General features: G+C 35.6%; 1 protein-coding gene across 1 annotated transcript in view; it reads right to left on the bottom strand.

Moving 5' to 3' along the window:
* LOC119069857 (protein timeless homolog) overlaps nt 1-23,978 on the bottom strand; it is a 241,190-nt gene that overhangs the window by 22,694 nt on the left and 194,518 nt on the right. The window contains exons 12-13 of the mRNA XM_037174032.1: nt 12,600-12,680; nt 9,025-9,076 (exon numbers count right to left, since the gene is read on the bottom strand). Coding sequence (XP_037029927.1) covers nt 9,025-9,076; nt 12,600-12,680 — 133 coding nt within the window. The remainder of the gene's footprint in view (nt 1-9,024; nt 9,077-12,599; nt 12,681-23,978) is intronic.

The following is a 23,978-nucleotide window of genomic DNA, read 5'->3' as shown; positions in this document are numbered from 1 at the left end:
ACATTAAATGCTGCGGAAGTAAGTAAATTTCACAGCTTCAAAATAAAAAAGAGACGAAGTGAGTTAAAAAAGATGCTCTTTCACCCCCCTGTTAAAATTTCATTTTTTTTGTTCGGGTACTAGCTCTTGTTTTAACGTCCCGTATAGTCATAAAGAACACTTTGCTAATATACATTCAGAAAATTTTAATTACATAAGAAAGTCACTGCTTGTTTCGCCCTCATTATATTTTAATATCACATCAAACCTAACACAGAAGCCAAATTAGATTGAAGTAATTTTTTGTTGCTTTTCTTTTTGCTTGAATTTTTTTGAACTCTATGTGAGTTGATGTTCCGATTTTACGCAGTGTAAACATTGAACAAAGAAAGAAAATCTAGAGAGGCTAATAATTTTATAAAACAAAGAGAAGGATGAAGAGAGTCTAGTTTCCCATTTTAAGTGATAAATAGGACATAAACCTCGACACATACACACAAAATTGTAAAAATTTAAAAATAGATTTCCATTTTGGTTGAACATTGTTTGGCTTTTACGTTGCCATAAGTTTTCATCTGACATTGATTTAATTTAACGGTAACTGATTAAAGGCAAATTTTAACAATGTTTTTTTCCGTTTTATTTTTCTCAGTCGGTTCATTCTTTAATGGCAGTAGGAAGTAGCAATGACCCTTTTGGCAAAATGTTTTACACGAGTTGTCGGTAATTTGTTCGAAATTAGTTAGTTTTTAACTCATTTTGAACAAATTAAACATGATACCGACGTGACATATTTGAGGGTTTTGTGGGGTATGTTTGTGCTCATTGACTGTGCATTCAAAATTTAAGGGTTAGTTGAGCAGCTGAGAAGTTGAGAAGCTATAAGAAAACAATTATGGTCGTTGGAGATACTCTTCAACCGAACCAGTTCCTTACTGCAGACAATCGATTAAAAATTATTTTGAATGCACCAAAACCAATCAATGAAGTGAGCTTTACCATTCTATGTATTGGTGTTCATTCTAAGTGCTCGACGATAATTCTAGTACTTTAACATGTAAAATCTACAGATAATGGGGAAAAGACTTTGCAACAGTCGTCGTAAAAGTTTGGGTTTTAGAGGAAAGTAATGAGACCGTAGCCTTAGTCGAGAAAGTTTTTCTTTTATTCAACAATATCATCGACAAGAACTCCCTTCTGTTCTTAAAGGTAACAGGTCTTTTAAACATTTTAAAGTTTAATCAGTTAGTTCGGAGTAACATAAACCAGAGATCAGACAAGTCGTTAAGGTATTTGATTCACAGTGGGAGTTCCATGGCATAGCAGTCAGCAAGCTAACATTGATAACGTCGTATATACAATTTTCGGACAAAATACAATGTTAACGGAGAGCGAGATTAAGTGAGGGTTTAATTAACGTAAATCTATCGTTATAGACTGTATAATTAGATCGAAACCATTGAAGGCCAGCTAATTATAACTTGCCTTGAAGTACTGATCATTCAATATTTTCATATAAAGCAAGTGCAGAGAGCAATTTCAATTTCAATTTCATTTATTTTTCAACAATTTCTTAAATTGAATGCACCTTGTAGCTCCCAGTATGCGAAATTTTTGACGATTTAAGAACTCTTTAAAATGAGAATCGTTAACTTCGTAAAATCCACTCCCTAACAACTGAAACATTTAAATAAAATACTGTTTCCTCATTGATACCACTTAAAGAACGCCTTTTACGCCATCCACAATGACTACAAAATGACGTTTTATTCCATTTACCTCCACGCTATTTACTTTCAATTAATAATTTAAGTGACTTTAAAGCGTATAACAATTAAAATATGGTAATTACCGCACCGAAAAAAAACCTTTTCAAGGAGGTGAAAAGGCACCATTACACCTTTGACATTAAAAAAAATTGTTTAAAATAAAAAAATCTTCGTACACAAAAAGCATCAAACCCTTAACGTACATGGGCTTGAAAAGCAACACTTTACATTCAGCATTTTTATTTTATTGTTCAAAAGGTGTATTATAATGGTATGCCTCATTCACAATCTCGTACAAATTTTTTTTTTGCTTGTACGTAAAACACGCGAGTGATGCGATGATTTCCGACATAACAGTCTTTATGAAAAGTTACATTTCTCAAATTTTTCATTTTCACATTGTAATACGTACATATACTTTATACGGTGTGTGTGCGTTCCGTGCTACGGGTATACATAAATGTTTTCCATGGCTTTTACAATGTATACAAGAAACTTATTTTCTTTACTTTATTTCGTTTTGTGTTATCTTTTTTGTGTTTGTAATATACAATTTTTTCTTGCTTCTTTCCATTCTGCCATTCAGCAACGTGTGATGAGGTAAAGTATTTTAAATTATATCAAAATTCAGGTCAAAAAGAATGTTCTCCTTTTGTTAACAAAGTATCCTTGGTTCTTGTATACAAAATATACGAAGCTCATCACGGATGGGTGCAAAGTGTAATGATCTAAGCTTTTCCAAGCATAACAAGTTTATGGAAGCTTTTCTCTCCACTGATATAAAGAATGTACTTGAATGTGTACCATTCAGAATGAAAAAAAAAACGAACGAAAAGAAGCAGTAGAACGTGTTCGTATAATGTACGTTAAACTGTAAGTCATGAGTGCACATAGGTCAGCAGTTTTCTTCTCCTTTTTTTTCAATTTAATCTTTAAAATGCCTCGGAGGAAGGTATAAATCTTTTTCGAAATTTTAATATGAGAATGAAAGTCTTTTGATTAAAATATTTTCGTTTCGAAAAAATGTCATTTTGTATGCGGAAAACTCATAAATAATGTGCACTATGCTGTAAATTTATACTTTTGATGAATGCAATTTGTGTCTATATTTTATAGTGGACTTGTTTCCCAGAAAGCTGAAACGTTTCAAGTCAATTATGCTGAGAAAGTAACGCAAGTCCTAACGGACTAAAAAGCAGTGTGCCAATAATTTGTCGCTGACTCAGTTACAAAACCAAGAAAAAGTAAAAACTTGTCTTAAGCTTATGATTGACTCCCATTGGAAATAGTACATTACTGTTGCCTTAGGACATTTTTTGTTGATACCTGTGGGAAGGTTGTATTTCGATCCGAAGGCGAGGAATATATCCTACACGTCGAAACGATACAGGATTTCGGGTAATTACGGGATACGGGTAATTAATTGTAATTTAAAATGAATTTGGTGAAGCTTTTCGGCGTAGCACAGTGGAAAATTGTTAATTTAGCCCGACTAAGTAAAAGTTAAGAAATCGATGAAAAGTAGGAACTTTAAAAAGAAAAAGAAAAAAAAAGAAATTCCCCTCGTAGATGCTGTTCTGGACTGTCTTTGATTCTGATGGAAAGTGAAAGAACCGAAAGAACTCATTGAATTTATTCTTTTAGTCCACGCCTTGACTTGCGTCACTATTGTTTTTTATTTTATTGAATTTTCAGTGGATTCGTCACAGAAAAAATTGAGTTATTTGTGACGAGAAAGTATGCAAATGAGCTGGACTACTCGACTGGACGTACGTACAGTACAAGTTTTAATTTATTAAATGACTCAAAACTTAGCATTAAAGTTGTCTGGGACGCCAATGTGAAACATGTTTGCAATGTTAGCAATAGAAATCAGAAGAAGAAGAAGAAGTAGTAGTTGTTTGTATTCCGCGCGTGCTCTATTTGCGAGAATTTCCGTGTTTCTTTAATCGTTGACCGCCCAAGCTTCGTGAAATAGTTGGCTGTAAGACTGGCTACGTGTTTAAGTTGAAGTTTGCTCGAATCATCTTGTTATCGCTGCTGTTTTCAACTTTTTTTCTACAACTTTGGACGAAACGAAAACATTGAGCTGTCATCAGATCGTCAACGTCACTAAGCAGTGTTGCCGCACTCCGAAAATTTTCCGAATCCGCTGGCGCGTGATTTCAAATGAGCATTTTCTTCTCTAATTTATAAATTCCGAGGTAGGAGATTGATTAAAATACTTTTTGGGCAACTCAACGCGAAATCTCGTTACTTCTGTATCATTTCATGCAATGACATCATCTGATCGCTAAAATCGCATATTCAACGCATCGGTCTGCCCATGAGTCAACCTACGAATGATCGTGCCCTTCGGAGTAGGACGAACAATCTCAGCACCGCAAAAACCAACAAGGAAGTTGGATCAAGAAACAAGAAGACAGAGCCGCTCGATAAAACTAAGTCATCAGTAACGAAGTATTCTGGTACACCCTCAGTTCGAACATCTTCTGGGGTACCTACGCCTGTTTCAACATCTCAGCCAAGACTCTCCAGCGCAAGCCGAGCTCCAAAGTCTACTATTGCATCTGGTTCAATTCAAACAGTTCCCAACTCGAGCAAAACCTCAAGTAACAGACTTTCGGCTGCGAACAACATAACGACGATATCCGAAGTCAAGCTTCTAACTGAGAAAATCGCCCTTTTCGAGAGCAGAATTGAAGAAATCTACAGCTTTTATGAACAATTGAAGGACGAGAACCTCAGATTACAATACGCTGCATTGGAACTCATTGAACTACGGACTCAGTTCGACGAATCAGAAGAGTCTCGCAATCAACTGTTAACTGAGAACAAAAATTTACATAGTGAAATTGCTGGCTTGAAGTCTGTGGTGTTAGAACTGAAATCAGACAGCCTTGCGTCGAAAGCAGAGGTACATACTCTTAAGTCCGAACTCAACGAAGTCAAGTTTAAGTCAGTCCAGCACTCTCAAGCTAACAATCCCGTGAACGGCGTTTCCACCGAACAAGAAGAATTGAACAGCAATATCATCATCAGAGGAATCGATCTAACCACCGATTGTGCAACAGAACCGAATCATATTTACAATTCCGTTCGTGACCACCTGGGCATTGGAAACGACGAAGCATTCAACCCGCTTTCAGTAGAATTTATTCCACCCCCGACGGCGAAGCAGCCATCTGCTTCAAGGATAATTCAGGTGCGTCTACGCTCAAAAGTCGTTAAAAAACAGCTTCTTCAGATAAGACGACGAAAAAAAGACATAACTTTGGCTGATATTGGTTTATGTCAAGAATCTAAGAAAGCGATTTTGATCACGGAACAGCTGACCCGTTGCAACCAAGAACTTCTATTCGCTGCAAGGTCTCTCAGAGAAACACACAAATTTAAATTCGTATGGTCCAGTGACGGTCAAGTTCTTGTAAGACCGCAACAAGGAGGAAAGGTCACCAGGATATCAGACATCAGTCAAGTGAACGAACTCAGATCGCAAATTAATCTGCAACCGTTCGTATTTCCGAAACATGGACGACTTGGAGCCCGTCACCATCTCGAGCCTACTGAGGGTCACGCACATTCATAACGGCACGATTCTGCAACCTGCTGTCGATGATATCAATTGTATGCATTGGAATGTCAATCATTTTACCAACAAATTGGAGGATGTCGAACTATACGTATTCAGCTATCCTGGCTTACTACACATTGTCATAATCAGCGAAACTTGGTTGACTTCAGATAACCATAGCACGTATCAACTCCGTGGCTACACTGCTTTCCACAATGTCCGGTCATCTGATGGTGGTGGCGTAACGATCTTCATTCACGACTCATTGTGCAGCACCATGCCAGAGGTAATTTGTAACATAACGACCTCTGAATTACACCACTTTCTTGTTGTCAGAGTACAATCCATCCACGCAACCATCGCGGTTCCGTACAACAGACCGAAGGGGAAAAAACCACAGTTTCTGAACGATTTACAGCGTTTGTGTCTCGGACATCAACATTGCTTGGTGATTGGTGACCTCAACATGGACCAACTGGATGAGAACAAACACGACGAGCTAACGGATATTTTCGAGTCTCATGGCTTCGGTTTGCTGAATGCAATTGACAAAGCTGCAGCCACAAGACTATGCTCTGGCACGATCCTTGATCTCGTAGCGACAAACATGCTGAGCCATCAGTACAAAATCTCAATTGTCCACAATAACCAGTCAGACCATGGCATCGTATATGCATCGTTTAACCGGAAGATCGTACAGTCAATCAGCAGCAAAATCCTGAAGCCAAAATTTAACTTTAATGCCGCTGTAGCGATGGTATCAGCTATCTGTGAGTCAACCAGTGATGAGCCTGATGGCAACGAGCTCAACAATGCACTTGAAAGGATCGTTAGTGATTGCACCTCAACTGTTTCCATCAAGTCAAACCACCGAATCAAAAAAATCATGTGAGTAGAGAGCTAATATTGGCGATAAGGGAACGTGGCCGGTTATACAGATTGATGAATCTACACCCCGAAAACGAGTTCATCAAGAGAGAATATCTTCAAAAAGTGGCGTTTATTACATCAAAAAACTATGAGTTGCGTGCGACCTACGAGTGTGAAAGAATTCAGTCGGCAGCTGGTGATAATCGCAAAACATGGAAATTGTACAAAGAAATCATCTTCAATCAATATAAGAAAAGCGAAGACCACCCAATTCATATCAATGGCCAGCCAATCACCGATTCCATTCAATCTTGTAATGCTGTAAATGACCAATTCTGCACAGCCGGTGAGCACCTGGCGACTGAAATTATAGCAATACACGGTTATGCAATTGACGACATCGATTTCCTATACCCTCAACATGCTGGAAACAATTGGTCATTCAAGGAAGTTGAGCCGAAAACTATTGTCGAAGCGATCGAAAGTTTACCCAACAAGAAAGCCACTGGCATTGACAAAGTTCCAGTCGGTTTGTTAAAAGCGAGCTCGCTCACCATTGCTCCGTTAATTGCTCTATGCATCAATTTGATGATACGAACGGCGGTTTTCCCAGCTGAACTTCTTAAGGGCCGTCTGAAACTGATTCACAAAAGTGGTAGCTTCGACATTGAGAACTTCAGAGGTCTGACACTGTTGCCGTCGCTGTCGAAAATATTCGAGTACATTCTCTCGGAGCAGTTAATCGAGTACCTCAACGGATTGAATTTCTTCAAAGGAAACCAGTTCGGATTTATCCGCCATTCAAGTTGTCTGTCAGCTGCCTATCAACTCGTCGATTTCCTTCAATCAACATTCAGGAAAAAATATGTGGCTGTCATATTCATTGACTTGAAACGTGCCTTCGACACCGTGGATCCGAAACGATTGTCACTCAAAATGGGACGGATCGGTCTTTCCGAAAGAGCTGTTGATCTAATGATGAGTTACCTCTGTAATCGAACCACGGCCACCGTTATTGGCAAAAATTGCAGCAGTTTCCGAAGCATCTCCGTGGGAGTAGCCCAAGGCTCGAAAATGGGACCGTTACATTTCCTCATATATATCGCCGACATGCTAACACTTGGGTTGCTGGGTAAAATACTTTTGTATGCTGATGACACCGCGCTGTACTACGCATTTGATACCCCAGAGGAACTTGAAAACGCAATGCAAAGGGACACTTTAATATTGAATGACTGGCTCTGCCGCAACGTCCTGACAATGAATGTCGGTAAAACGTGCTACATGACTTTTGGAAAATCGAGGCATCTTCCAGACTTCAACATCAAAATAAATGACGATTACATCAAACGAGTCAGAACTTTTAAATATCTCGGCCTAGTTCTGGACGAAAATCTGTCATTTAAGCAGCACATCGATCATGTGATGAAAATGATACGTCCGTTTATCCCACTGATGTGGAAAAGAGGCAAATATGTCCCTATTGAAAAGCGAAAACAACTTTACTTCGCGTATGTACAGAGCCACATTGCATATATGCTGCCGATATATAGTGCCGGATCCAAAGCAAAATTGAATCGGCTGCAGAGACTACAGAATCGTTGCATTAAGGCGCTGTATCGTTTACCACATCTGACGCGGTCAACGTATCTTTACTCAATGAGTTTTCTACCTGTTGAAAAACTTGCTGCCGTCGAAAGGGTCGCTCAACTCCACAAGATCGTGAATGGACTAACTAAGCACAATTTCACAATTCGACACAATCGCGATGTTCATTCCCATCATACTCGCTATGCGGACAACTTAAGATGCCCCGACTATCATCCAATCTTGAAACAAGCCACGCATGAATACAACAGCCTCTGTAATAACCTTCGAAGTTTGAAGTGTATAAAAACTTTCAGGTCTAAGTTGAAGATCGAAGTGATGAAAGGTGCCAGTGATTATAATGTGATATCGCCTTACTTTTACTTGAATTGAGATGTGCAATTTGAACTTATTTATTTATTTGACTCTGTGATATAGCCTAAGGCTTAGACAAAGATTTGATTTCTAATCGCTGAACTAAAATTTCTTAGACCAAGTTTTCGATGAAAATGTATTTGTATTTATCTGTAAGATTAATTTATGATTGTTTCGCATATACTTATAGTATTCCCCACATTATAATAAAGGAATGATAAAATAAATGAATTAAAAAAAAAAAATGTGGAATGAAGTTTTCTTTTGTTAAAAAGTAAGGAACGTCTCTTGTATTACATTACCAACATGTTCTACATTCACTTTGGAAAGATTTTGCTACATGATATTGGTATTAAGTTTGCACTTCACACTAGTTGTGCGTTTCGCGCTATATGTACATTATGTGAATCGTATCAGTTGAACTTTTCGCTATATGTAACACAATATCTCAACGTACAGCCTATCGCAGCAATTTGCGATGATCTCGAGTGGCAAGAGCATTCTAATCGAACATAAAATACAAATAAATTCCCAACGAAAAACGAAATTGGTTTTATTGGAAGCACAGTAGAGAAGTAGCTGCCTCGATTAGCCCGTTGTTTTTTAATTTTCAATGATTATGATACAATCATTTCTAAGAAATGATTTTTTCCAGATCATTGGATAAGCTAAATGTTATTCAAATCATCACGAAATGGTGTCGTGTACATTTCATAAATTTATCTCAATACAGTGAATTTCAAAAACCATTTTCTTGAATGTGAAAGAAAAAATGGAAATAAAACGTTTTACTCTATTTACACTATGTTTGCACATGCACATACCACTCAATCAACAAGTTCACCGTTCTTTTTTCCTTTTCTTACTTACCGCTTCTCGAAATCAGAAAAACGGAAATCAGTTTCTGTTATCTCTGTGATACCTGAAATAAAATAGCATAAAAGAATTTAAAATAAGAAAAATAATAAAAAATGCAGTGCATCACATCAAAATGAAATATTTTCGATAGCAATCACATAAGACACTCGTACGACACAATTGGGTGTTGTTTTCCGAATTTTTTAGAACTTTTAAAAAGAAAGAGTCAGCCGGTAACGACATTTGGGATTATTTGAAGATCCGTGTGCGAAAAATTATATACAGTTATTAAAACATTTGTATGTGCAGAATAAGCACCAGCTGATCTACTCACACACACTTCTTGTATGATAAACAATCAAAACACATTCTGAACTTAGAAATGCACTGTGTGTAGGTTGTCTTTGAATTGTTTACAATACAAAGTGTTTTTGTTTGTACCAGGTGATATTCAGCTGGTGCTTATTCTGCACATACAAGTCTTTTAATAATTGTAATTTTCGCATATTTTCCCAAATTTTTTCAAAAATCAATTTTTTGGAAAAATCTGAAAATTTTAGAAAACGTTGAAGACATTTTTACGAACAGAATTTCGCTTCTTTAGAACTTATTTGACTCAGTTTTTATTTTAAAATAAGTAGGTACTATTCGCAGAAACTTCGATTAGTCTTTATTGCACAAAGTGCGAATAGTAAAATAAATACAAATAGCACTTTGTGCTGTATGTGATGCATCCTTTCACAAAATTTTTGTAGAAGAAGGTGATGTTTTCATTTACAAAATTTAGAAACTTAATACGAAACTTTAATCGTTACATTTTAATGACTTAAGTGTCCATTCCACTCAACAAAAAGTACTCCGTGAGAGAGCCGTTAGAGAGTGAACTATCAAAAAAACAAAGAAAAAATTGAAAAAATTGAATTTGTCTCTCACACGGAGTACTTTTTTGGTAAGAGGAAACGAGACATTACGTCAATTTTTTCTAACTTCAATAATTTAGTCATACACGGAATTTTGAAAATCAACCCATTTTTTTGCTTTGTGGTTTACTTATTTTTAGTGAATTTTGCATGTCTTCTTATATGAACAAATCAAAAAATCAAGTTGCGTAAAAAGCTTATTAAGAGTCATATCGCCAAAACTTCAGATGATTTTTTTTAACTTTGGGAACAAGCCGACTCCGATTTTAATGAGTGATAGCTCGTTGGATTCGTCTTTCAATTCTAGGAAACACGTATCTTTTACTTTTTCCAAAAAAAATTTGTTTTCTGTGAAAAGTGTTCAAAAGTGATTACATGTCAGAGGGTACCGAAAACAGTTTTTCGGCAATAACTCAAGAAAAAATTATTTTAAATTGTTGTAATGTTGTACGATTGTCGGCCTTGGAAAGACCTACAGATAGAGTATACGCACCGCTTGGTGCTAGTTGATCCACGAGAGCTATGACTTAAAATATAGTGAATGTTCGGAGAGTACTGCTTCTCTGCAGCTTCGTTGTTCCACGGAACTAAGTATGGGGTGTTGTAGCTGGCCTCACCCACTATCGTTCCACACATAAATGAGCCCAGTACTTTTGTGCTGCAAGCCTACAGAAGTGTTGGAAAAAAAGTTGGTGCCAAAATGCAGATTTTTTTCTTCTTTCCGGGGGCTCTACAGCTGGAACAGCATCTGGAACGGTACTATGGCAGTCATTCTTTATCGTCTACTATTCTTTTACCTTATCAATAGAAAAACGCTTCGATATGTCACGAATATATCAGATCCAATGTTAGTAATATCAAGGGAAAAATTATAAAAATTTTCTCGAAGGATTTTAGTCAAATAAAGTGTTAGCGTATAGCAAATGACCTCAGGACTCCGGAACAGTAATCAGTTTTTCAATCGGACCAATATTTGCTACGCGACAGAAGTTTGGAAAAACGATACGATCAAGTGGGAGCAAACGGTTTGCCAAACTCCTGTCACGTAGCAAATATTGGTTCGATTGAAAAACTGATTACTGTTCCGGAGTCCTGAGGTCATTTGCTATACGCTAACACTTTATTCGACTAAAATCCTTCGAGAAAATTTTTATAATTTTTCTCTTGATATTCCTAACATTGGATCTGATATATTCGTGACATATCGAAGCGTTTTTCTATTGATAAGGTAAAAGAATAGTAGACGATAAAGAATGACTGCCATAGTACCGTTCCAGATGCTGTTCCAGCTGTAGAGCCCCCGGAAAGAAGAAAAAAATCTGCATTTTGGCACCAACTTTTTTTCCAACACTTCTGTAGGCTTGCAGCACAAAAGTACTGGGCTCATTTATGTGTGGAACGATAGTGGGTGAGGCCAGCTACAACACCCCATACTTAGTTCCGTGGAACAACGAAGCTGCAGAGAAGCAGTACTCTCCGAACATTCACTATATTTTAAGTCATAGCTCTCGTGGATTAACTAGCACCAAGCAGTGCGTATACTCTATCTGTAGGTCTTTCCAAGGCCGACAATCGTACAACATTACAACAATTTAAAATAATTTTTTCTTGAGTTATTGCCGAAAAACTGTTTTCGGTACCCTCTGACATGTGATCACTTTTGAACACTTCCAACGAGCTATCACTCATTAAAATTGGAGTCGGCTTGTTCCCCAATCACCTGAAGTCTTGGCGATATGACTCTTAATCTAATAAAAAAGAGCGAATAGTGAAATACAAACTACAGCCCGACAAACAAGTCACATTTTTATAAATAAATCGGCAAATTACTAAAGGTCTGTTCCATCGTCCAAATGTTTTTTGACGAGCCGAAAATTTAGAAAACTGAAATAAAATGAAAGAAATACTTGACCTGGCTGCAAATATTATTCAACGTCGTAATCACGTTTTGATTCATAAGCAGACATGAGTTTGCTTTGTAGTCAGATGAATATTTTCGAAAATGGCCAAGTCATAGCATATACAAAAAGGAATTGTATACCTTTTGGTGCCATTTATTTTTTGTTTGTTAATGTTTGCTTATCTCAGCTTATATTCGAATTTCGAATTGACAACAATGAACGAAAATCATTTACGTGATCTACGTGCTCTATAAACGTTGTGAACCATTCTATTTAACCGTGAGCACGGACAGAAGTTAAAAAAATCATTTTGAAATGCAAATTTTCATTTTCTCAAGTTTATTGAATGGCACACCGAAAGGGGTAACATAAAAATGAAAAAAAATAAAAAAATCTTTCAGCTTGCGAACAGGTTCAAGAACATTTTTAGCGACATCACAACTGAGGTGTTTATTAATACAATTTCCAAGTTGAGAGTACCGAGAATAAACTACAGAGAATATCTGCGGGGAATAAGTGTTGTGATTTGACGATTTGAAAAATAAAGACTGTTTGTTAACAAACAAACAAACAAACAAAAAACGAGTAGATAAAGACAGAGGAGGGTACATATTCTACTTGGATTGTGTACTTTACGTTAATCCTTTGTATCCTTTTCGTTATAAATGATTTTTACTATTTTTTCTTCTTATACTCCTCTCACCCTTCAATTCATTTACGGATTGTTTTTTTTTACTTAAACAGAAAATAGGAAATACATATTTACCTTCTTCATCATCATCATCCTCATCATCAGTTCCATCATCGTTTCCATCAATCACTGACAAATTGTCGCCAAGGTTTTCAACTGTAACGGAAGAGAAAAAGAAACTCTTTATACTTTATAAATAGAAAATTTATCGATAAACAATATAAACATAATTGCACGGTACGAGGTGTATTTCAAGCATCTATCCGTATACATCCATATTGGATGTGAAAATGCTATTAGAAATTGCCAAGAGGGAAACAGTACACCACATTATATCATTAATCACGCAGTTTGTGTAGCTGAAAGTAACTTAGAAAAATAATCACATTATTGATTCGGTGCATTTTGTATTGCACAGGATATATAGACTGTAACAGATCTCATGTTCCGTATAATTCCTTTATTCGTTACCATTTATTTCGCTAATTTATGTTTTATTTTATTGTGAAAGTATTTATTGATCAAACTGGAAGGTACACAGCAGAGTCAATCAAAGAAATTGCACAGACTGTACCAACTGGGCTATTACAATGACAATATGAATATTCACGTTATCATTTATTAGCACTGACAAATTGAACTCATCGATAAACTATCCTCGATTTACCTGGATAGGTTCGAATGATAGCGCCTCAATTTACCAACTATGTTATTAAAGCGATTTCTATTTTGATGTGCAATTGTTGATTGAGCGTATCTCGCTAGGTCGAAAACACACAATCAAGTCGATGGGATTCACAATAATGCTACGTTTTCAATTCTTTATTTTGTGGTGAAGATCTCACAACAATGCCTTAACATTCATAAATTTAGACAAGTTGTCATGATTGTCGTGAGAATACCGAAGAACAGTTAACTACAACTTGCTTTGAGGTACTTTTGTCATTTAGTATTTTCATATAAATTTTGACACATCCCTCAAGGCAACCTACGATAAAACTGGTCCGAATTATTTTTGCTTCTCTCTCAACATAACAGTCTGACGTTCGAGTCTATTGTTAGACTCCTGCTCAGAATGTTTGCACAAACGTCTGTGAATCGGAAAATGGTTTAATTTTGCTTCATACAGGAATATATTGGATTTTAATGGACATTTTACGATTCGGTACGAGTACATGGCGTTCAATATGACATTCCAATGAATTTAACGTTTACTCGATATATACCATCTGAAACCACCATAAGTGTGAAAAACAGAAAGTGATTTTTGAGCGTTAGAGCTTTTATTATACTCTGCCACGAATGGCTATACTAATAGTCGATGACTTACATAAGTTGTTCCCTACCCTTGCTTCAGATTGTTGTCGAATACCAGTCGCTAAAGTTACCGAAAAATGTAATCTGAATATTTTCTCTGATCTGATGAGAAACAAAATTTGAAGGACGTAGACCGAGAGGGCGTCCACGGAAGAGATGGATAGACTGTGTGGTCGAAGATACTAGATCATTGGGGGTTGGTAAGTGATGAGAAACAGAGCGAGATAATACTTTAAGAAACACAGAAACAACATCTGTTTAAGAGTGACCAGACCATCAACATAAACATTGAGCAGGTACTGTTTGCAGATTCTGTATGAACAGATTCGTAAAAGTTTACTATGCACTATGTTGAACAGGGCTGTGCAGCGTCTGAAGAAGAAACGAATTTAAATTAATTTTACCAGGCAAATACAGAATCAAATGTTACCGCTGATATGTGTACAAACAGTGGGTTGTATATAATGCGAAAACCCTAATTATGATGTATAAAGTACATGGGTAATTTACTTTGTATATTAAACCTGTGAACTGCGTAGAAAGTTAGAATGTGTACACAAGACACTAAAATTCATTTGTGGCTTTTCCTAAAATTATACAGAATAACAGAAAATCACGCTCTTGCTAAACTTACAGTCGATAGTGTTATTATATATTCACTCACGTAAATTTCGAATTCCAACCACCATAGCAGTCATTCTACGAAATCTTCAACCGAATTGCAATTATAATTGTTTCTCCGCACTGGATACATAAAGTACACACACACATACCAATGAAAACATTTAAATATAGAGAGAGGTTTATATATATGTATACATAACGATAAACCAATAATGTTTAATCAAAAGGGGTTAAAGGGAAAATAATTGGTGTTAATTACGAGTAGTACAAGCATTATGTGTATTATCTTTTTTGGTATGCGAAATTCAATCGTACGTATCATTTCTGCACAAGTTAACCGAACATATTTATGTAAACTATTAGCATTATAACAGGATAAGTCAACCTATTAATACTCAACCCTTCACTACTACACAACACTTACACATTCTGACAACATTTCGATAAGAAAATATTTATACATTCGTGTTCATTCATGTGTCATATTACCATCTTAAGGACAATCCCAAATACAAATGAGTGTTTATGTCTGAAGACAGTCAAGTAGACAGGCAGGTAGAAGAATATACAAATAGCACCGAAATGAAATGTTATCCTTCTAAATAACGATGTAGCATTGACAACCACCTAACCTTTATTGTCAGCAATATTGAAAATTTCTGAGGGAGAACACTCTCAATTAAAAGCTTCGTGTGCAACTCTTTTTTTTCACGTGCAACTTTTTGCAGCTCTTTCAAGAATTGCCAATATTAGAGTAGAATCTTATGACAAACGAAAGATTTTTTTAATGCTTTTTCAAAGAATACGTTTGTCAGACACATTTTCGATTGCAAGCGATTGCAAGCCCGATTTCACCTCTTGGTTTTATCTCTTGAAATTCTTATATTTGTGCCGATCTTACATAATTTTGCGTTTGTAGAGTAAGATTATGCTTCCCTAAGGTATACAGTCCGGCTCTGCTAGCCATTACCATTTAATGGAATCAATACGTAAAGGTAAAATATACTTCCGTTACGACAGCTGACGAATTTCAACCAATAGAAATCCTTCACGGTGACCAGACTTACCAAAAGACATAAGGTTTTAATTGGTTGAATGATAGTGTATCGTAACTAAGTAAAAGTAGAATCGATCGGAGATGTATCCTATCAGTCTATCAAATCTGGTTCTTCTTTAGTTTGAAGTATTGCCAAAAGTTTAATGCAAAATTTTTAACCTTGTTGGTTGTAGCATCTCCTCTCAACATCAGCGAGAGCTTTGGTCATTGTCGATGGCAGTTGATTAATCGTTTGTAAATGAGGCTAATCTCTATTAATGTATACTACATTCTATGGTCTTAATCGATTCCTTGCCAACCGATTCATTACTTTTTCACTTAACCACTCTCATCGGATGTAATAAAGTCATTTCCGAACAGAAATTATTGCTACCAAATACTCATATTACTTATAGATACTATCTATTAGATAGTAACATTAAAAAGTTTTATTCCTGTGTTTTAATTGTTTTTCTGTTAGCTGAACAAACGAGTAGTATGCCTACCGTCACCGTCTATCCACAAATAACAGCTAAATTACCTCAACTAAACGACGTTTCCTTCATTAAAATTACCCACTTTAATTAAATATAAATGAAATTTAAAACGCAACCACCAATCACAATTTCATCCACTTCTGTACCATAAACTAATACCAACTTTGCTATTATTTTATCATTTCCCAACAAATAAACTTAAAATAATATCCACTCTCCCACACAGCCCCATTCCACCCTCCATCCATGAACCGTTCAAAACCATTTCTCATATATACATACATATACACATCCAGAATTCAAGCTCCAACAAAAACACCCCAGTGCTTTTAATGAAATCACGTCAATGTGCATGTCTAATTTTGCATGTTTCACGTCGTGACAACTTTTCATAATTTCAATTTTACTTGAAAACAATCTCCGTTGTATTTTATGTTTGGCAGCTGAGAGCAATCCAGTCTTTCGGAGTACGAAAACGTTTCGAATTCGACTGTGGAGAATTGTTTTCGAGGCATATTATATTTCCAAAAGAAATGTTGATAATTCGAGTTGTTGATTTGACTATCTTTGAAATGCAAGTAAATATTTTGGAGTGAAATGTTGCTTTTGTAGAAATGAAAGTTTTTTTTTCTTCATCATCATCTACTTCTTCTTCTACTCCTTCTTCTGGCACTTTCGCTCCGATAACACTACGATGTACAGATGTTGATTACACATTGAAACCTCAACCGTATATACTTTTCCACAAAATATCTTTCTCTTGCTGCCAGGTCAATCCTTTTAGGAACTCATTATTATGTAGACCTTTTCATAATATAGTTTTATGTTAGTATAGAATTCCCAGCGAGAATAAATTTCGTTTTCTCCCCATAAGCAAGTAGGTCAACTCATCAACAAAACTTTGCTTCCTCTAGGTTAATTACGAATAATGAGAGGTAATTGCATTTAAATTGCGATTCATTACTGAGATGTGTGCTAGGAGGGGGAGATTGTCGAATCGATTTTCCTCCGGTGTGTTCACTGGAAATGGAGTGTGATAGTCAAGTTTGAAATTAATGAATTTTCTATGAATTAAGAAAGGTAAAAGGTGTTTTTGTATTGGCAAAACTATTATAAGAATATTGTAGTTGTAGGTTGAAGTGAAAAAAAAAAACAATTAAAAATTTGGTTGTGTAAGAGTTTGTCAGGAGTATCTTTGTCTAAGAAGTAGTCGGAGTCACCCATTTAGAAAGAAGGAAATTAATATTCTGCGAAAAAAAGAACAGAAATTTGAGAAACAAAGAATTATCAGATGACCGCGGTGACACTTTCGCCTAAATAGATACATTCAAGCAGAGCTGACGCAAAAATATTTCCACGAAATTACATTAGTACAGCACTGAAGCTGTAAAGATCAACCGAGAATTGACACCATAAAAGCTATCATTCCACACTAAGTTACGATGACGAAAGTTTAATTGTTTGATCAAGAAATGCTTTTTGTTGAACGTAAGAATTTACACGAACCTGAGAATTGAATCACAAACGATTCTTATTTTTTATTGACAGTGCGGTAATAGTTGCGAAAAGTGGTAGTTTTGGCCACTAGATGTAATGTGAGCGAAGCGAGTTTGATAACCACATCGTGTGACAAAAACTACCACTTTCGCAACGTGTTGCATACAACGTTTTCTGCAACAAGATGCGAAAAATGAACTTTTGAAATGCAAAACATAACTCTACCTTTAACACACATTTTACTGTATGAACGAAATATTTTATGAACGATGAAGTAGACTGCATTTGTGTACGCTTCAAAAATTGGTTCACTGCGATTATATATCTCAATAGCCGAATAGTTAGAGGTGTTGCTCGATAAGCATTGGGTTTTGGTGCCGGTGGTTCGAAATTTGGTTAGGACAGAATTTTTATTTACGGTTAATTTTTCAGATAATATCTGAAATGGATTTTCAAATATGCTTTTCGTCATTAGTGGTGACATGGACTTACTTTTCACCATTTCTTCTGAATATCTGAATCAGATATGCAGAAGGAGTGGTGAAAAGTAAATCCATTTCACCACTAGTGACGAAAAGCATATATGAAAATCCATTTCACAACTAGTGGTGAAAAGTAAAACATAGAAAACAAGAAGAAAAGACCCTTCGATCGCCACCCAAATCACGCATGAAAAAGTTCAGTTTTCGCAGCGCAGTTGCAGAAAATCCATTACATAACTCGGAAAAAAAGTTTCGTTCCCGTATGTTCACACGAAACAGCTAATTTTCATCTTTTTACTATTAAGTACTTCATTCATTTGGATTTAATATTTACAACGTTGTAACAAAAACCGTTGGTATCTGTTCTGTTCAATCAGACGACTTTTTCCTATTAATTTTAAGCCAGAACAGACATTATGAGCCCTTAATTAAGTTCTAAATTTCTTGTTTTCTTTTTCGCCTCTTTCAAAAGATTCTCGTAATTTCGTTACTTTTTAATAAAAAGCTAATTTAAGAAAAATGAACGCACCTGTAAACTTAATATCGTGTCGTAGGTTTGTCAAAAATGGTTCAGTGAGGAGCGTGTACAAATACGAGTCTATGTAGTACATTCCATAACGGTACACCGTTACCAATTATATCGCTATCAACGGGAGTATTTTTTTTTTTTTTTGATTAAAATGAGATTAATTCTTTCTGCCTTTATGTTGCTCCACAATTTTATGGATTCCATATTTTCTTGTTAAAAAAAGAACATTGGTAACCGACGTAAGATGGAAAGTTTTCAAACAACAAATACGTTAATCACAATTTAACGTAACGCTTCGCATTTAGTAGAACCATTTCATGTTGCGATGTTACAGTGACTTTTTTCGACAATGTTTGGTTTACAGAGACTAACATTCAAAAACCAGCCACTGAAGACAATATAAATTTGTAAATGTTTTTCGACGTTCTCAAGTGTTTAAAATGTCAAATGTCAGCGGTTTGTTTAGTTTTCTCACTCATACGCAAACTCATTTGCCTGGGACAACCGTACTAAATTAATGCTCTTTGGCGTTTTTAACACTAGGAATGTCAAAATTATCGGAAAACTAAAATTAGTTTTAGATTGTTAGTCACTGTAATTCGCTTGCAGAAAAAAGTAAGCAAATAAGAGTTAAAAATTATAAATGATAAACGGTTGAATATATTCAATAGTGATAACAATGAAATCCATGGAATCAACGAATTAGGAAACGTAAAACCACAAGAAATACAATAAGAACTAGTGCATACGCGAATGCTGTTTGTTTTACGAACGAAATCGGTAAAGTAATCATAATAATTGCTACAGCTCAACCGCATTGGCTGGCTTGACCAAACAGTCGTTAGTGCATTTTCATTTCATCAATGAACCTTTTTGAAATGTGCCTATCCATCAGTTCGTATATTTGAGGAATTAATCAATAATTTAATTTGGAAATTGATTCTCCTGTCGGTTGGTTTTTTTTTCATTTGCCCAACAGTTACAAAAAAAGGGAACAAAGTTGAACGGGAAAAACGTAAATACATTCCGTAAACGATAAATCAATGCAATATCCATAAAGCGATTTTCAAACAAGAACGAAAAAAAAATCCTCCGAACGGTTCACTGTTGTAATTTACGTGAATTTAAATACTAATTAAAGTCGCTTTTTTATGATTTACAGCAAATTGTTCTTAAATAGGCGTTTACGTGAATGAGTTTGAAATAACATAAAACGGTTGGGTACACAGTAATTTGAATATACACAGGATGTATAGGGTGTGTGAACTGGCTGAACACCCGAACGCCAATAAATCTTCTTTTTATATTCTGCTGGGGAAGTTTTGTTGCAGGAAAAAGGTATTAATGGGGAGAGTTTAGCAACAATGTAATCCACCAATGTAGTAAAGTTATTATTATGTTGTCATTATGGAAGCACTAATTTATCGGTAAAAGAAAGGTGGCACATAGACATGAGGAAAAATCTTTTTCTTCTTTCCTTGTGTATTAGTGTTTGAGATCATATAGCCAACGCCATGTCAAATGGCCCAATTTAATGTCCCAAGTAATTGCTTATTAATCGTGACCTGGGACGGAAAACAAATGCAATCAGTTTCGATGATTGTTTTGTGTTTGCATAGCTTCCAAACATAGCTTACCAGTTTTAAGGTTGCAGTTAGTCAAATCAACTGACAGTAGTAACTTAAACAAAAGAGCTCTAGCAAGAGAAAAATCACGAGATTTCCAGAATTCTCTCACTTTAGTCCTCGAAGCAGATAAAGGACTATGCTGTGCATGACTTTCATGTGAGCATGTGAGAATATTCCCTAGGTATAAAAATGTCTCTCAATCTCTTACAGACCAAATATGACTTGAATTAAAACAGGGTACAGAATATCCCCTTTTCACATCCGGTTTTAATAAAAGTCATATATTACCCAGTAAGGGAGTGAGAGAGAATTATAAGGTAGGCTAGAAGAACGTATCCTATTCGTGTTTAAAATATATTCAAACGCATACTTCCGTGCGTAAACAAATGTAACCAATCGTAGGTCTCATTTTCAAGAAAATTGGAAAGTTAATTCCACAAACTTTATTATGACACTCTAGTTGTACATAGTATTGAATCATTTATGTTGCATGTTGCTGTTTCATATCGGTAGATGAATGTAAAAAGTTTTCTACTCAACAGTCAAATGTGAAAAAAAAAATGAAACAAAGAACGGACTCAACATGAGTCTCTTGTTATATCGAATATAAAAGAGGGTGCTCTGCCCGAGTTCTTCTTGCTTTCAAAATGAATTTTCAAAACGCGGTCAAAATTAACTCTATATAGTATATACACAGCTGTGGATGCAGTGTTACTCCAATTGTTTTCTGGTTTTTATAATAATACAACAGAGAGTTTTGAAATATTCTTTTGTTATTCAATAAAACAATAGAAAACTACAGAGCCGTAGAATTAATTATTTACGTTGAGGACGGTTATTAACTTACGAATTGTATGGTGCATCTCAAAGAGATCGAGAGTGTACAAATTGATCAATCATTTATCATTCATACATCTATGTGTGTGGCATAAAATTTATTCAATAAATGGAAAAACAATTATTTTGGTTCATCAACCAACCCGGCCATACACAATCATTTAAACATTTTTATATACGAATGATAGTAAACTTATGCTCTCGAAAAAATAACCATCGACCGAATTGATGTGAGGTGACAGAGCTTCGATCGCAAACGAAGTTGTTTTACCATGAAAAATCAACCACAAGAGAATGTCTTTACTAACAGCCTTTTAATAGTATTATCTTGAACACATGCACACACACACGCACATTAAATGATAAACCCATTAAATCAAAAATGACTTATAAAACCCCAAACATAAAACCCTCAATCGATGTAATATTTATTTACTGATATAGGTCGACAGATTGTTTGATTTCTATCGGTTTTTTTGGGGTATATATATCATCCCGACTACATGTACCAAAAGGATGATGATGAATAATGATTGATTGGCATCCGATGTCTGCCTCTTTAGTGATTTTTCCTTTCGTAAAGGCTCATTAAACTAAAATTAAAAGGAAAAGAAAACCAGGCGGGCACTTTTTTTTGTATCTCCGTTGCCATCGCTTATTTCCTACAAGGAGCTTTTCGCTTTGATATAATTATTTTTGGTCGGTATAATATAGTAACAGAATCATATGAGAAATAACATACAGTACCAGACACCAGGGCGAAACAAGTCGTATACTTTGTGAAACAAGATCCCGGGGCTATTGCTCCGCTCAATTTCGCCCTGGTATTGTCTGCATAAGTATTTCAGTATAGAAAACTAACTTCTGGGATGTGGTCAAAGTCGTTCTGCATTTGAAATGAATATTGACTGAAATGCTCCCAACAGAACTAGGTCGTAAATAAGTAGTGGAAAACTAGGTGTTCTTCGCCCTTCTTCAGCTTGGTATTGCAACAACAATGCCATGTTCTTGGCAGAAAGCGCAAAGCTAGTGTGTGAATGAATCTGAAAACCAGCTAAAGCCAGCGTGATATTTTCACATGGAGAATAATCAAATTTCCGTCATTGTATAGGTGAATTGAATCTGGTTGTTTTGGAATGGAAAAGTTTTCCATGCTCATCGCATTTACACAAATAGAAAGATTTTTTTTATACTTTTCAAACCATTAAAATTTATGGCGCATAAAAATAATACTTTTGTTGTTGCACTTATCCACTTATCAACAGAATTGTGTACACGCTATAAGCCAAGACTTTGTAATGTTAGCTCTATCGTAAAAACTACCTTCTCACACAAATGGACATTACATAAATATTATGGTTTGTTTTGTACGTGTGTACAATATGAAAAATATGGTAAAAATAAAATTATTTTCCAACCCCCGAATGCGGTTAGAAAGGTATACACAGGAATGATGTATGTACTATGGCATATATATGTACACACCGAGTTATCGCACAAACAGATATCGCGCTGAAGAAAGCGTCCATTGTGTCTGAACTTAGATAATCCTTTTCGAAAATCCAGCCAAGATTTATCGCCGGTGGTCAGAATGCGCTCAAACCATACGTATACGTAGTTATGGATCTGTTAGCCCCTACACCCATGTACACACACACACACACACATTACAAACGGACCAAAATTATAGCTCGTAACGTTATTATAGTACTTCGTCTATTGTATTCTTTAGTGGTAATATGTACACTCGCTGGTATAAATCTATTTTATTCCCCAAAATATATATATTTTCCGTCCATCCCTAAAATGTTTTCATTTTACTCCCAAACCGCTTCATATAAATAAAGCGAGCACTCTACCAAATCTCCACTCTATCACATGTATGACAGTGCGTAGATGGGCAACCAATGTTCAGCACACAAATTTGCCACTACATATAATCAGCTTTATATTAAAATAAAATAAAAAAAAATAGTTCATGATGGCATTGTATGCTTTACGGTGATCATGTGACTGGCTTCAAAACGAATGGATATTTACGGACCGTGCTGCGATAAAATAATCATTTCAAATTTTCAGTCGGTGTTTTAACAACATTTAGGTAGAAAAAACAAATTTCTACAAATAGTACAACAACATCAAGCTTTAGTAAAACGGGTTATCTGGTCATTGAGAGCGGATTTTTACTTTTTGTAGTACCTCCATGACACTGTCATATAACTTCAGTACATTTTCAGGGCCGAATTGGCTAGCCAATTTTCCAGTCCGAGATGTATGTAAAAAAGCGAATTGTCCATCCGGCCAATTGTAGCCAGTTCGGCCTGTACATTTCCGAATTTTTCTAATGGATCAAATTTGGAAACCATTTTCGAAAATTTGTCGACTCGATCGATATCATTGTGTTCAAATGATATTTCAATTATATGCAATCACGATATCATTCGGTCAAGGAGCCCGAAGAAAACCGTAACTGAAGTCCGAAGGGACAACAAGCCCAAAAACCACTAACTAAAGTGGTAAATTCGTAGTTAAGTTAGACTGAGGGGCGGATTGACTAAAAAATCCTCTGTCATTGGAAAATCATTTAAAAAAATTAAAAACAAGAAAATCCTTTCAGCGAATTCTGTCAGTACAATACAGAGTCGAATGGAAAGTCATTAACGGTTCAAAGTGGATGTACTGCTAATATCAGGCTAATGATCAAAAAACAACGAAATGAAAAGATTTTTTTTTTAATTCAAAGTCATTCGTTGACATACACAATATTTGCTTCTATGATAAAAATCACTTAGATCTTCATGTATATCAACATCAGCTCAGCAATGAATGTAATTGTATAGTCACCATCGAACGTCAACACTACACAACAATGGAAACATCCTTTCGAAAGGTTAGATGAAAAAACATCATTCAAGGCAAATTTTACATTAATAGTATGTTACATACCAAGGATCAAAAAGGTGTGTTTTAGACCCAGGTGGTGAAAACGTCCAGGGATGGAGCGACG

This window comes from Bradysia coprophila, assembly GCF_014529535.1.
Source record: "Bradysia coprophila strain Holo2 chromosome X unlocalized genomic scaffold, BU_Bcop_v1 contig_39, whole genome shotgun sequence".
Lineage (NCBI taxonomy): Eukaryota > Metazoa > Arthropoda > Insecta > Diptera > Sciaridae > Bradysia > Bradysia coprophila.
The sequence above is the reverse complement of the archived record's forward strand: the minus strand, read 5'-3'. Positions and strand labels throughout refer to the sequence as shown.